A 12,088-nucleotide genomic window follows, 5' to 3' on the forward strand; every position below is an offset into this window, starting at 1 on the left:
ATTGTAGTCAATGATAAAAAAAAAAAAAACAATGGGCAGAATTGCAAATATTAGATTTACAGGCTTTTTTTGCAGCAGAGAAAAGTATCTTGATTTTTCAAGTAAGTTTTTTCAATTGGCTCAACAGGAAATTTAGAGTAAATGTACATTAAATCACATTTTACAGTATGTATCCCAAATGACCCAGACCATGTAAGATTTTATCCGCATCGCCCAGTGTCACTCCTATTGTAGAGATCAAGACATTTTGCAAATGAAGTCATTCATCAGTTTTCAGTTCAGCAACAGTCTAGTAGATAGTTTCATTTGAACCTGCAGTGAGTAAATTGTATATGCACTAAACTTTTAAGTCATATCACAACAATTATAGTAGAAATAGAAAATAGATGACTCTACAGATCATTTTGTTCTCATGATGTATCACTGTTTTGTGACAAAAAGATTGATTCAAACAATGCATGTGAATGGAAGAGCTAAATCAAATACACTGCAGTGCAGTCAGTCAACAGTAATACTGCATTAATACATTCCTGCTTCCTATATAGTCAAAACTGTGATATGATAATTATGCAATATTTCCCAGGCTGAGCAACATTTGCACAATACCCCTCTTAATAGGATTATCTGGTCAAAACCTTCAGTCCACAAAGAAATATAGAATACGATTGAAAATGACTGGTCGGTTTGAATGAGGCTCCAAAGTGCTGAGGCAGCAAAAGAAAAGCCATAACCACCACCACTGCAATACCACACATCTGACCCCTCCCCACCACTTCTCGCTCCTGTACGACCTCAGCTCAGCTCCCAGAAAATAGGCATGCTTATTCCACGTGTGTCTCTAGCCATTGATCCACTTGTGCTGAGATAGGAGTTAATTAAAAGAAGCGAGACTCAAAGCTCAGACTCCTGATTCATTTAAAACTAGCAGTTAAGCAGTCAGATGAGAGGCTTCCAATAAACAGGAAAACCATTAGACCTTGGAGAGCGGATACTATGATAAAAAATACTATAAAGCAAAAACACACTAAAGAAACTGCGACCTGAGGGCTTAGAGTCCATTGTTGGACAAAGGTGTGCATTTTTGTTTGTTCTAGCCATGGTGAATCCCCTGTGTATGCTTGCATCTAGCATGGCACTGCTACAATCAGGGTAATTACAGTGCAAACAAACTGGGCGCTAGGCCGAACAGAGTCTTGCTTTCTGGGGCTCATTGACTCCCTGGATGTGCTCAGAGTGTGATCAATCTCAGTTAAGGCTCAGTTCTTGACTTCTGGTTGTGTAATGAGCTTGCCACAAGCATCATTCAGAAAATACAGACAGCTCATTTCAGGCAGAGAGCAGGCTGATGTTGGGAAAGCAAAGAGGAACAAAACAGAAATAACAAAGTTTTGTGAGTCAGCAAAAATGGGCCTTGAAGCTTCTGGATAAGAACGACCCTAATGTACAGTGTTGTTTATGGGTGGCAGACATCCTGTTAACTGTCATGAACAAGGCACACACTTGTATCTGTGTGCCTTCTTCTTTATGTTTAAAGGACCCCTTCACCTTTCAACTAGACAGCTTCCGCAACCTCGCCAAGATGATGAAGGGTTTGCTAACCCGTGGCATCATCAAAGAGCAACTGTTTTTTTATATATATATATATATATATATATTTTTTTTTTTTTTTTTTTTTTTTTCTTTTTACTTTGTTTGTTGAACTGTGAAACAGCATGAAACCACGGCCTAAATGGCTGTCATGTCAGAAATTCCACAAAGTACTGGCAAATTGCATTTGTGTAGAAAATAATAATTATGCAAATGTATCTGTATCAGCAAATACTGTATATTTCTGCATATCATAAATCTACTTTTTAGCATTTTGATCATGAGAATATGTGATGACAAGTTGAATTTCTGCTTTAATACCCTGTAAAGGATGTCAAATGTGCACACTTCTTTAATTCTCTCTTGGCACAGACCGTGGAGTGGTATTATATGTATGCAACTTTAAACAAGCTCTATTGTGATGGCTGTAACTAATGCGTGCCAACCACTGAGGGTAAAAGGAGCAATATGAGCCGATGCTAAAAAGAAAACAACAAACGGCAGTCTGCCTGGCACCACGCCTCCCTAAGCCACCATGGAGAGATAATTCTTCTCAAGTCAACACACACTCCCACTAGCCACAATGACCTCAACACGAGTATGATGTCACAGCTCTCTATACATCCTGTTTAACCATGGCCTGCAGGGCCCTCCTTTCCCTAGTAACTCAACACCACTACGTTTCACCATACAGATAAACTCTAGTGTGCATGCAGATTTCCGTCCAGCAGAGCGGCCTCCTCTGCCCTCCGCACACCTCAGAGATCAACTGGCTTTATCAGAGGAGACGCCGGCCGATTCTCTCAAATCACCGGGACGAAAAAGGTGTAACAAACTTGAAAATGTCAAGCTCTCTTGCCATTAACCCAGTACATCGATCCAGCAGGAACAAAAGGACTACTTATGAGTTTGTGTGTGTGTGTGTGTGTGTGTGTGTGTGTGTGTGTTGGGGGAATGGGGTGCAGAGGTGGGGGGGGGGCATCCACACACATTAAAGCGCTATCATCCAAGTTTAAGTTTGCAGGGGTACCCCTTTTGAAACTGATCTGTAATTTGAGGCTTTATTCACCTTTCAACGTTTCTCTCTGACATCTGCCTAACTGTTATATATCTGTTTTGGTTAAATTATAACCAAATGGAGCACAATTTTGTCCTTGAATACCCAGTAATGTATTACTTATCCCTCCGACAGAGTTTCTAAGTGACTTGTATGCATGCATAAATAATTTACAGGGTAGTAATACTCGAATCAGCTAAATTTTCCTGCTTCACCAACATACATGATCTCATTTAGATCATTCATTATATTGTGGAGGATATTCACAGCTATCTGAAGTTGGCAGCAGCAGTGATATCAAGCAAAAAAAAAAGTTAATTTAACACTTGACTGAGCGTTTTTACACACACACACACATATATATATACTAGTATTTCTACTAATTTTGTCAGAAACAGGGGTGATGGTTCTTCTGAATAAAACTCCAGTTTCGAGCCAAACTGTGTCTTGTGGTTAGACATTTGCAATAATCCTTTCAGTTCTGCTGGCACTGACATGGGAACGCTGTAATGAGAGGCAGCTTTGCTCACCCAGTTTCTCTTCAATAAAAAGAGGTGAGCCTGAGGCCGGAGGAAACCTCACATCACAGAATCCCAACATTCCCCTGAACATCTTCCCAGCCATTACTCCAGTAATAAGTAAGACAGGGCTCATTCATACATAGGAGGCAGCAATTCCAATTAAGAGCTGCCTCACTCCTGACAGCTAAGCCAGTTTCTTCTCTCCTGCTGCCCGTTTTACGCTGACGACTCTCCTCTTGCTGCCCTGCCCTGATATGATTGTTTTCTGCTTTCCACTGCACAATTGTGATTCACGGATCCGTCAGATTCAATATGCTGTATTGTTTTAAATTTGATAAAAAAAAAGCAATGTAGATAAGTGGATCTCGGCAGAAACACTGGGCAGTTTGTGTTCAGTAGCTGCAGCTCTGTCATGGGGCATACAAGAAGCTCTACGCACAATAATCTGATAATGGTTTTTACTTTCATTTGGAAACAAACTCTAGCGTGTCTGCTTTCCTCAGGTATGTATATCTGCAGCTCAGAGGCATTTAAAATAGGAAGGTTACATCCAAATAAGACGGTGTTACCTCCGAGAGGGAGAAAAGGTGAGGACACACCTGAACTGGCATGGTGAGATTAGGAAAATGGAGGAAAAAATGGGCAAAAGCAGTAGGCAAGTTGAAAGTTATACACCTATTTATCAAAAGCGTAAGTGTCACTACCCACTGTCAATGTCCCCGCACTCCAGCCAGCGACTGTCCTATCCTCTGCTGCTTGTATTAATTCACCGTGAACTTCTATGAACAACAAACAATCAATCAATACTTCCTGGAGGAGAGGTCAACCCCACCCCGCCCTCACACTAATTAGCTGCATAGCGGAGAGTCTTGATATGTTGCGGGGCAAAGTTCTATCAAATTTAACTGAAACTGAAAAGCAAACAAGACGGGATCGATGTGCGACAGGAAGCAAATGTATCTTGTCCCATTTCCGTGGAGTGAATTTTGTGTTTTATGGCACGTTGAGAGCAGCCAGTAGGTGGACAGCTCCAACAAAAGAGAGGTGGACAACCACACATGAGCAGACTCAGGTAACACATTAGCATATTCATGACTATTTGCAATTTAGGCTGCCCTATTTTTAAAGTCCTCTGGCCCGCAGATACAACTGAGCCCCCCCCCCCCATTCCTCCATTGTACTGTTGTTTACCCTGTGTAATTTCTAACTTGCCAAGTTCACAGAAGCCCACAACAATACAAGTTGCATATAATTCCCAACAACAATGTTATGCAGAGTTATGCAGAGTTACTCAGAGGATGAAATATATGAAATGTTTGCTTTTACAACTGCAGTGAAACTGAAGTACATGTTAACATGATGACAGCAGAGCACCTCGATCTAGAAATGCTCTCACACACTGTCACACATTATTCTTTCACCGATTTGGACACAGCCGACCTTCGTACAAGCTCAACCTGCCGAGTCTAATTTACAGCTCTCATTTGGACCGAGCATTGCCACAGATTTGTTTTGCTGTCACAATAATGAGCCCGATCCCATGGCTAATGGCATGAAAGGCTGGGCTCCTGATGACCTTCAGGTTCTCGCAGCAGCCTCACCTGCCCTCCTGGCAGAGGACGCCACCAGCCCTGACGTCCCATAGACGAGAGGGGGTAACCAAGCGTTGCTGCCATCCATCATCACATTACACACATTGGCCTAGTTTAATGTCCTTTTTCAGACTTGACTGGAGACACACTGGGCCACACAGAAACATGGGAAGCAGCTAATTAGTCGATGCCAACAGCAGAGGTTCACCAGTCATTTAGCACTTCAAGGGTGAAATCCCTTCCAGAGTATTAATGAGGACTTTGTCCATCACAATAGTCTCATCCATTACAACGCTGCAGCATCTCCATAATGAACAGCTGATTACAGAAGCATGTGGCCCCTCAGTCTAGGAAGGAGTCGACTCAAAGCATTAAAATAATAACTGTGTATTCAAACAGGGAGACAGATGGAGGGATATTGCAGCAGCAGCAACCACGCTTGCCAAATACAGAGCACTAGCTTAAGTAAAGTGTCTAATACTAAACCTTTTCACCTTCCAGGACAGTTCTTTTGACCAGAGGGCAATCAGCTGGTGAGAGTGAGAAAGGTTACCATGCTGAGCAGGTGCTGACTCAGAGAGCTCAGGGAAATTAGAAAAGAAGAGCGCAGGGGAAACGGGACACGCACCGGTATATGTTGGGAGATATAGGACAGCCCAGGAGGGAGAGGAGAAAGGAGTATTTCCTCTCTAAGCCAATGGATTGGGTGAAAGGACCTTGTTTAGAAAAAGTGTGCAATCATATAACTGCGAAATTCACATCTGTTCAGGGGGAATGTGTCAAAATACCTGCAGTAGAAGCTGCTTTTGTATGTGGTTCAACTGGACTACCTTCATTTGTAGCAATGCTTGAGGCAATTAACCAGAATGTTAAAAAAACATCAAGGAGAGCCATGAGATGTTGTAACGAGATTATCACAATACAATATCCAACAATTGCAGCATAATGACCTACTTTAGTCAATGGGATCTCTAAGCGCTGTAGGAATATTATCTCTTCTAGTGCTTATTTCATAGATAACTACGCTACCACTGAACTCTTCTCAAACATTTCACAGACCTGTCAGCCTAATTGTAATGGAAGCAGTGAGAAGGATGACAGAAACTCACTAGAAAAGTGTCAAAAAGAAAAAAAAGAAACAAATGCACCACTCAGAGTTCCAGTGTAGAGCGCCCGCCAGGTCAGCCATACAACTCCTGAACCGCAGCAGACCTTGGAAATTAGTCTGACTACTGCTCGCCAAGGTGATCGCCACCGGAGCTGACAGGAGCTCTGTCAGAAACACAGCCGCTGAGGCCATCAGCATTTCGTCACTGCACTAAGATGACAACACAGTCTTGCTTTGATGGTGAGACAATCCATGACATCAGCAGTGAAGGTCATGAAGGTACTGGATACACATGTGGGATCTAGTTTCTTTATGTTTTTAGTGAGGATGATCATCCGTTAATAAACTTCATTATTACCTCACTCTTGAGTAAGGCAGGCCGATATCACATGCAATACATGCATACAAATTCTGCAATGCGATTGTGTTCCAAGTGATTAAATAAATTGGTGGCGCTACATTTGGTCGCCTAAATTGTTTTTCTGCAATGTTAGCATTTGACTTCTTTTTGTTCGGTGTCGTCTCCACTGAAGCCAAAATGTGGACATGGCGTTCTTTTTTTAAGGTATATGCTGCTCAGATTGAGGCTCAGTGTTTTTGCGCTCGTGTCATCCATATCGCCAGCTTTGCTTTGAATGAATGCAGGAGAACTTCGCTTTGACAGACTTTGTTGGACGGGGCGGAGGCATGTGACTGAACACTAGGGAGTATTTTTTTCAAGGGGACAGTTCATGAACACACACACACACACACACACACACACACACACGCTGGGGAAAGGATTAACCGAATTAACCGACATGAGCAAGATTAAGTTGGCGAAAGGTTCTAAATGTCTGTTATGATACCTTTTCGGTTAATTGCCCAGCCCTACCCTTGAGTAAGCGCAGTACTTTGATGTCAAGATGACAAATGTTAGATGTCCTCTAACAAAATGAAACGCTGAAGTGGGCGCTTGGCCAAACTTCAACTAGGTTTCTAAAGAACGCATTAAACTGTATAACTTTGCTTTGATAAAGACACTGAGCATGGTGTCTGTACAATCTAATTCAATCCAATATGACTGCTGTGCCATAATATCTACTTTTATGATGCCCATGATGTGTATGTGAAGTGAATTTGAAAGGGGAGGGTGTTGACCTTGCTTTCTCTGTGACTGCTGCATATGTTTGCAATACTCCTTCTCACCTGGTTTTTTTTAAGTTAGGAATCTGAGGAATGGTGGATTACATAACTTGAAACTGCTGTGGTATAATCCATTGCGGTAGGTCTCTTTATCTCTTAATTTCTTTTGTGACTCATTTTGATGCTCAAATGATGAACTGCTGTGTGTTTACTGTAAGTCCACCTTTCACACTGTTCCCCTGCTCACACACAAACTAATGAGAGCAAACAGCAGTACTAAAAGAGACACTCTGCTTTACTAACAACACAATAGCAACAAGGCCTCAGTTCTGGGGAACCAATTCCAATACAAACAACACAAAACACACAGGGGTCACAGTTTGGGACAAATTCGAGATTTTACAGAACTACTGAGGTCCTATAGAACGGAAAATGTAGTCATTTTGTATCTAGACATTGGTCTAACTAAGATAGGCATGCTGCCACTCAAGCAGAATAGACTAACATGTCTGCCTGGCAATGCAAGATTAGCCATTTCTCCTCTGCTTTCCGTCCAGTGCTCTGCAGCCCGCTATCTGAAACTAATTCAAAAAGTGAGGAAGCGGGCAGTCTGTAGTGGACTGAACTTCTCGGTTGTAGATATCAGTCCGACCCAAAGCTGAGGTACATGATGATAGACAGGTACAATGATGGACAGCAAATTAGTAATGTTTCATTCAACCTTTTAGTGGCAGTAATCTATATATTATATATATCATACTGCTGATCTGATTTTGTCATGCTGCCAAATTGATAAATCCCATCGCTGAGAGTGTGGTTCCTCTTTTGAGTGATCCCTCCCTAAGTTGTTTGAATTTTTCTTTTGGAGTTTTTCCTTGTTCATATGGCTTGACATAGACCTCACTGTATTCATTCTATGTGTCTTTTACTACAGTTTATTCATATAGTTAGTCAGGTCTACTTCGACCGCACACAAACCAGCTGATACTGGTATGCTAATGTGGAAAGTGTTTCAGCATACAAGGAGCAGTATTGGGAACATGGCATGATATATGGACTGAATGGAATATCCAGTCAACAAATCAATCTTTTTTGTAACTTTACCTATGACTGACTGAAACTGTATCACAGCACTTCGCCTCATATAGCCTAGCAAGAGTGTGTGAAACCCTGCAGGAGAACTCAAATCAATTTTCTCACCCACTAAAGAAAACCCTCTAGATTGTACTTCATGCCCATTAAAATTGCGTCTGTGTGCAGATAGTAATCCATTATCACTGAAAAGATGGAGCAGTACAGTTGCACTGACCAATGGTCCAGAAGTGGACACCATATGATAACATCTGAGGAGAGACATGCAGGTCATCATCATAAACCTCTAATGTCATAAACAGTCAATCTGGCTTCAGCATTGAATGCCATTAATTATTTTCCACACAGGGGAGGGCCACGCACCTGTCAATCATCAGACTCCAAATTGAAGAAAGAAATCATTAATTCACCTACACTGCCGCTAATATAAGACATTCATCATTGCATGTCAAAACGTTTCGTCCTCCATACAATACACCCGTTTCCCCTCTCGGTCATACATGTAAATGTGAGATTATAAATGGAGTCAGAAAACCAGATTGCCCATAAATGGCAGGACTACATTAATGAAACTGCCTGTGTGGACAGGTTTATCAATCATTCAATTGTCTTATCACCTTCAGAACACAACAGCCACTAGCTGACAGTCACTCTCTTATCACACTAATCCGGATAACTTCAGCAGAGAGCTTGTGAAGGCAGCAGGGATAAATTAGTTTACTCCTACACTGATTGGATTAAAAGCCAGGAGTGGGCTTTGACCCCCTGCCCCCAAAGACTACAGCCACTAACTGCTCAGCTTTAATAGCGTGTCGGCTTAAACGGAAATTAATAACCAAAGAGAGCATGATTTGATCTCTTTACTCCAACGTTCTCCATTTTTTGGACGCAGCGTCGGGATATATTGACATTTACACATACTATTGAAAATGACACTTCAACTCGTAAGTTATAACCCTTATACAACAATTGTTCATTTGCAATGACTCAACTCTTCTGCCAAATTTCATGACAGCAGCGTTTTATATGACAGCTGACTCAATAGTAATCCAGCGCAGGTTAAATGTGAGCCTCTGGAGCCCACAGTCTGCTTTGCATCCCTGGGGAGTTGACCTATCATGACTGCATGTCATAGAAGCAGCAGTCGATCTGCTCACTGCTTCAAATTGGGCTTTAGCAGTGTTTTTGGAGCAACATGTCCCGCCAACAGACACTACATGCTTAATGGCAACTCATTAGCACGTGTCCCACTGCAGCTTTATAGACACAAGTCTAGAAACACAGAGTTCCCACACTGCAGCGAAGGACTCATAACTGAGTACAGAGGCTTGGCTGTCACACAGTGACAGGCCCGATTTAAGAGCTGCGGCGGCAACGCTTCGATGGATGAAGACACAATATGACAGGAAAACAAAACTACAACCTGAGCAGACAGAAATAAAATGAAAAACCTATTAGGGGTAACTCTGGCGAGACATGGCTCACCATGTTAAATATCTTCAGGTTTAAATAGGACCACTTATTTTAGAAGAGGGGAGAATACTTCCTCTCCACAGGGGCAAACGTGTTCTATTAAGATAGTTCACAGTAGGTGACAGCGCCAGGGGCCGTTGTGGAGATCTGGACCAAGTTTGTCTATTTTGACAGCTACTTAACCCCCAGACCGGTCTGTTTTCACAGGAAGGAGAGCCTCATTTGATTTCACAAGGCCTGTGGCAAGTGTGCGCGTGTTTGTGTAAGGGAAGGGTGAGAAAAGAAAAAAAACACGAGAAAGAGAGGAAGGTGATTAAAAGCCAAATACAGAGCAAGAAATAGAAAAACATAAAAAGGGAGTGAGCTGTGTGGCAAAGGAAGACTCACAAAATAACACAGCAGTATTCCTAGCTACAGAGAGGGGGGCATTCTGTCCCGGGCTGCAATGACTTCCTCATTCTTTCGCATTCAGGTCCATCCTGTGCTTCACCTCCCTCCTCGGGCAGCTGCTGTAAAGGCTGAGAGTTTCAGCTGAGGGAGTGGATCACAAGAGGCAGGAACAACATGTGCAACTAGTGCACTATCCTGGCAATTTTGTTAACATAATTACCTTCGTGTTACTATAAGCATTTTGTGAGGTCACATCTACTGCTACAGTGTCTGTGTAAAGGACCTGAATCGGCTTGCAGGAAAACCCAGGATCTCCCAGCTGAATGGGGAAACACCCGCAAGGGAGGGGAGAAACAGCAGGCTGGCTGGAGAGTCTGACATCATAAGTGTGGGCTCTCCATGTTTTAGCGAAGACTTATGTGTGTGTGTGTGTGTGTGTGTGTGTGTGTGTGTGTGTGCACGTCTCTCTCTTTCTCTCATACAAGCAAAACTGTGGTGTTCCTCACCAGCTCTGTGCAGACATTCATTATTCTGAGTTTCTGCTGCTGCACCAACACGCTGCAGTTCACACACACCATGTAGAAGCAGAGAGATGATCGGCAAACTGCAGCCTAAAAAAAAAAACCCACAGAAACCTGCTCACACCAAACATCCGTACTGCAACTGCACGATAAATAAGGCAACCATCCTCGGCCGTCGGTCACCAAAACCAACCCCAACATCTCCTGCAGAGAAAAATCCAACACCTTCAACGGGCTTGCATTCAGATTCACACACACAGCGACCAGAACAACCGTGACTGGAGAAAAAAAAGAACATGTCTGCAAAGTTGAAGGACGCGGGAGAAATGATGAGATATGAAGCATTATGTGGAAGCAGAGCGGTCTGACGGCTGGTTACAGTAAGCGGCGGGGCAGCGCCAGGGGGGGTGTTGATGGGCTTCAGCAAGCGCTCCCAAAAAAAAAAAAAACTGCATTGCCTCTGTCAAAGCTCTACGTCCCACTGTGGATTCAAATACCCACACGACACCGGGTTGGGACACATCATGACTCATCTCGTGCCTCACCTTTCCGTACAGCGCAATCTCAAGAAAAAGACGCGAACGGAAAATCTTGAGGCTAGTTAGCTTTACTTCCTTAGCCAGCCCAGCCACTGCTTTCCCTCCTGGTCCAGCCTGCCTGCCCGGTGCTACACCTCTGCCTGTGCGCTACACACGTCCTGGGACTTACCGGTCTTATGTGCTGATGATGTCGCTGTGAAGAGACAACAAGTGCGGGGAGGCTGCCGGCCACCGCTCCGCTGCTCCGGGACAACAGGAGTACTGATCTGCACACTTTAGCAGCCATCTCTGTAGTGAAACCTAGACGAGAAGGAGACTGCTGCGGGCGGACCGAGACGCACCGAAGGGAAGAGGGAGGGTGGTGGGCGGGTTGCGGGGCTGGACTACGGCTTCGTACACATGCCCAGTGTTGCACCAGTATGCCTAGATAAAACACTCCTGTGCTGGCTAATTCAAAACAAACATATGCACAGACTGCATTTGACTTGTCGCATCCATAACTCAGCTACTCTACTGAAGGTCACAAAAATGTCATATGATAAATTGATTACAGATGTGCACAAACGTGACAGGAAACAAAGTGTTGTGATAGGACAAGTGGCCCTCAAAGTGCTGTATTTGCATGTTTAATTGCATTACATTTGAGTTCAGTAGAAATAACAGAGAGAGTAAAAATGTAATCACAGCTCCCTTTCTGAAAATTAGCCTATCTCTCTCAATGGAGGAATCCTGCAAGATAACGAATGTGTAGTTTGTGTGTAGTGTAGAGGTCTGTGGTTTTTTTCCTTAGTATTGGATACCATACACACATCTGTAATGCACAGTACTGAAAGAAACAAAACTATAAACTCATTAGAAGAAATAGATCCTGTGTATTAAAAAAAAAAAAAAATCACAGTTGTAAATCAATTCGCAATAGAACTACAGTCAACTGAGTGTAATTTCCTGATCTCCTCTATTAATTTTTTTGTTTATTTTGATATTGCTAAATTAAAACAAGTAATCATGGGTATAGGTATACAGTGTAAAAGATGGTGTCCATACCCATCTGTAGCTGTATGTACAGCATATACCGGCTTGCTC

The 12,088-nt window shown here is 42.9% G+C and overlaps 1 protein-coding gene across 2 annotated transcripts in view; it reads right to left on the reverse strand.

The window, feature by feature from the left end:
• mcu (mitochondrial calcium uniporter) overlaps positions 1 to 11,336 on the reverse strand; it is a 55,662-nt gene extending 44,326 nt beyond the window's left edge. For both annotated transcript variants that reach the window (XM_023411710.2, XM_023411709.2), the window contains exon 1: positions 11,175 to 11,336. In XM_023411710.2, the coding sequence (XP_023267478.1) occupies positions 11,175 to 11,291 (117 nt within the window). In that variant the 5' untranslated portion in view covers positions 11,292 to 11,336. The remainder of the gene's footprint in view (positions 1 to 11,174) is intronic.
• Positions 11,337 to 12,088: the final 752 nt, after the last annotated feature.

Source organism: Seriola lalandi, unplaced genomic scaffold (genome assembly GCF_002814215.2).
Source record: "Seriola lalandi dorsalis isolate HSWRI2012SDOR001 ecotype SW California unplaced genomic scaffold, Sedor1 jcf7180002054470, whole genome shotgun sequence".
Taxonomy (NCBI): domain Eukaryota; kingdom Metazoa; phylum Chordata; class Actinopteri; order Carangiformes; family Carangidae; genus Seriola; species Seriola lalandi.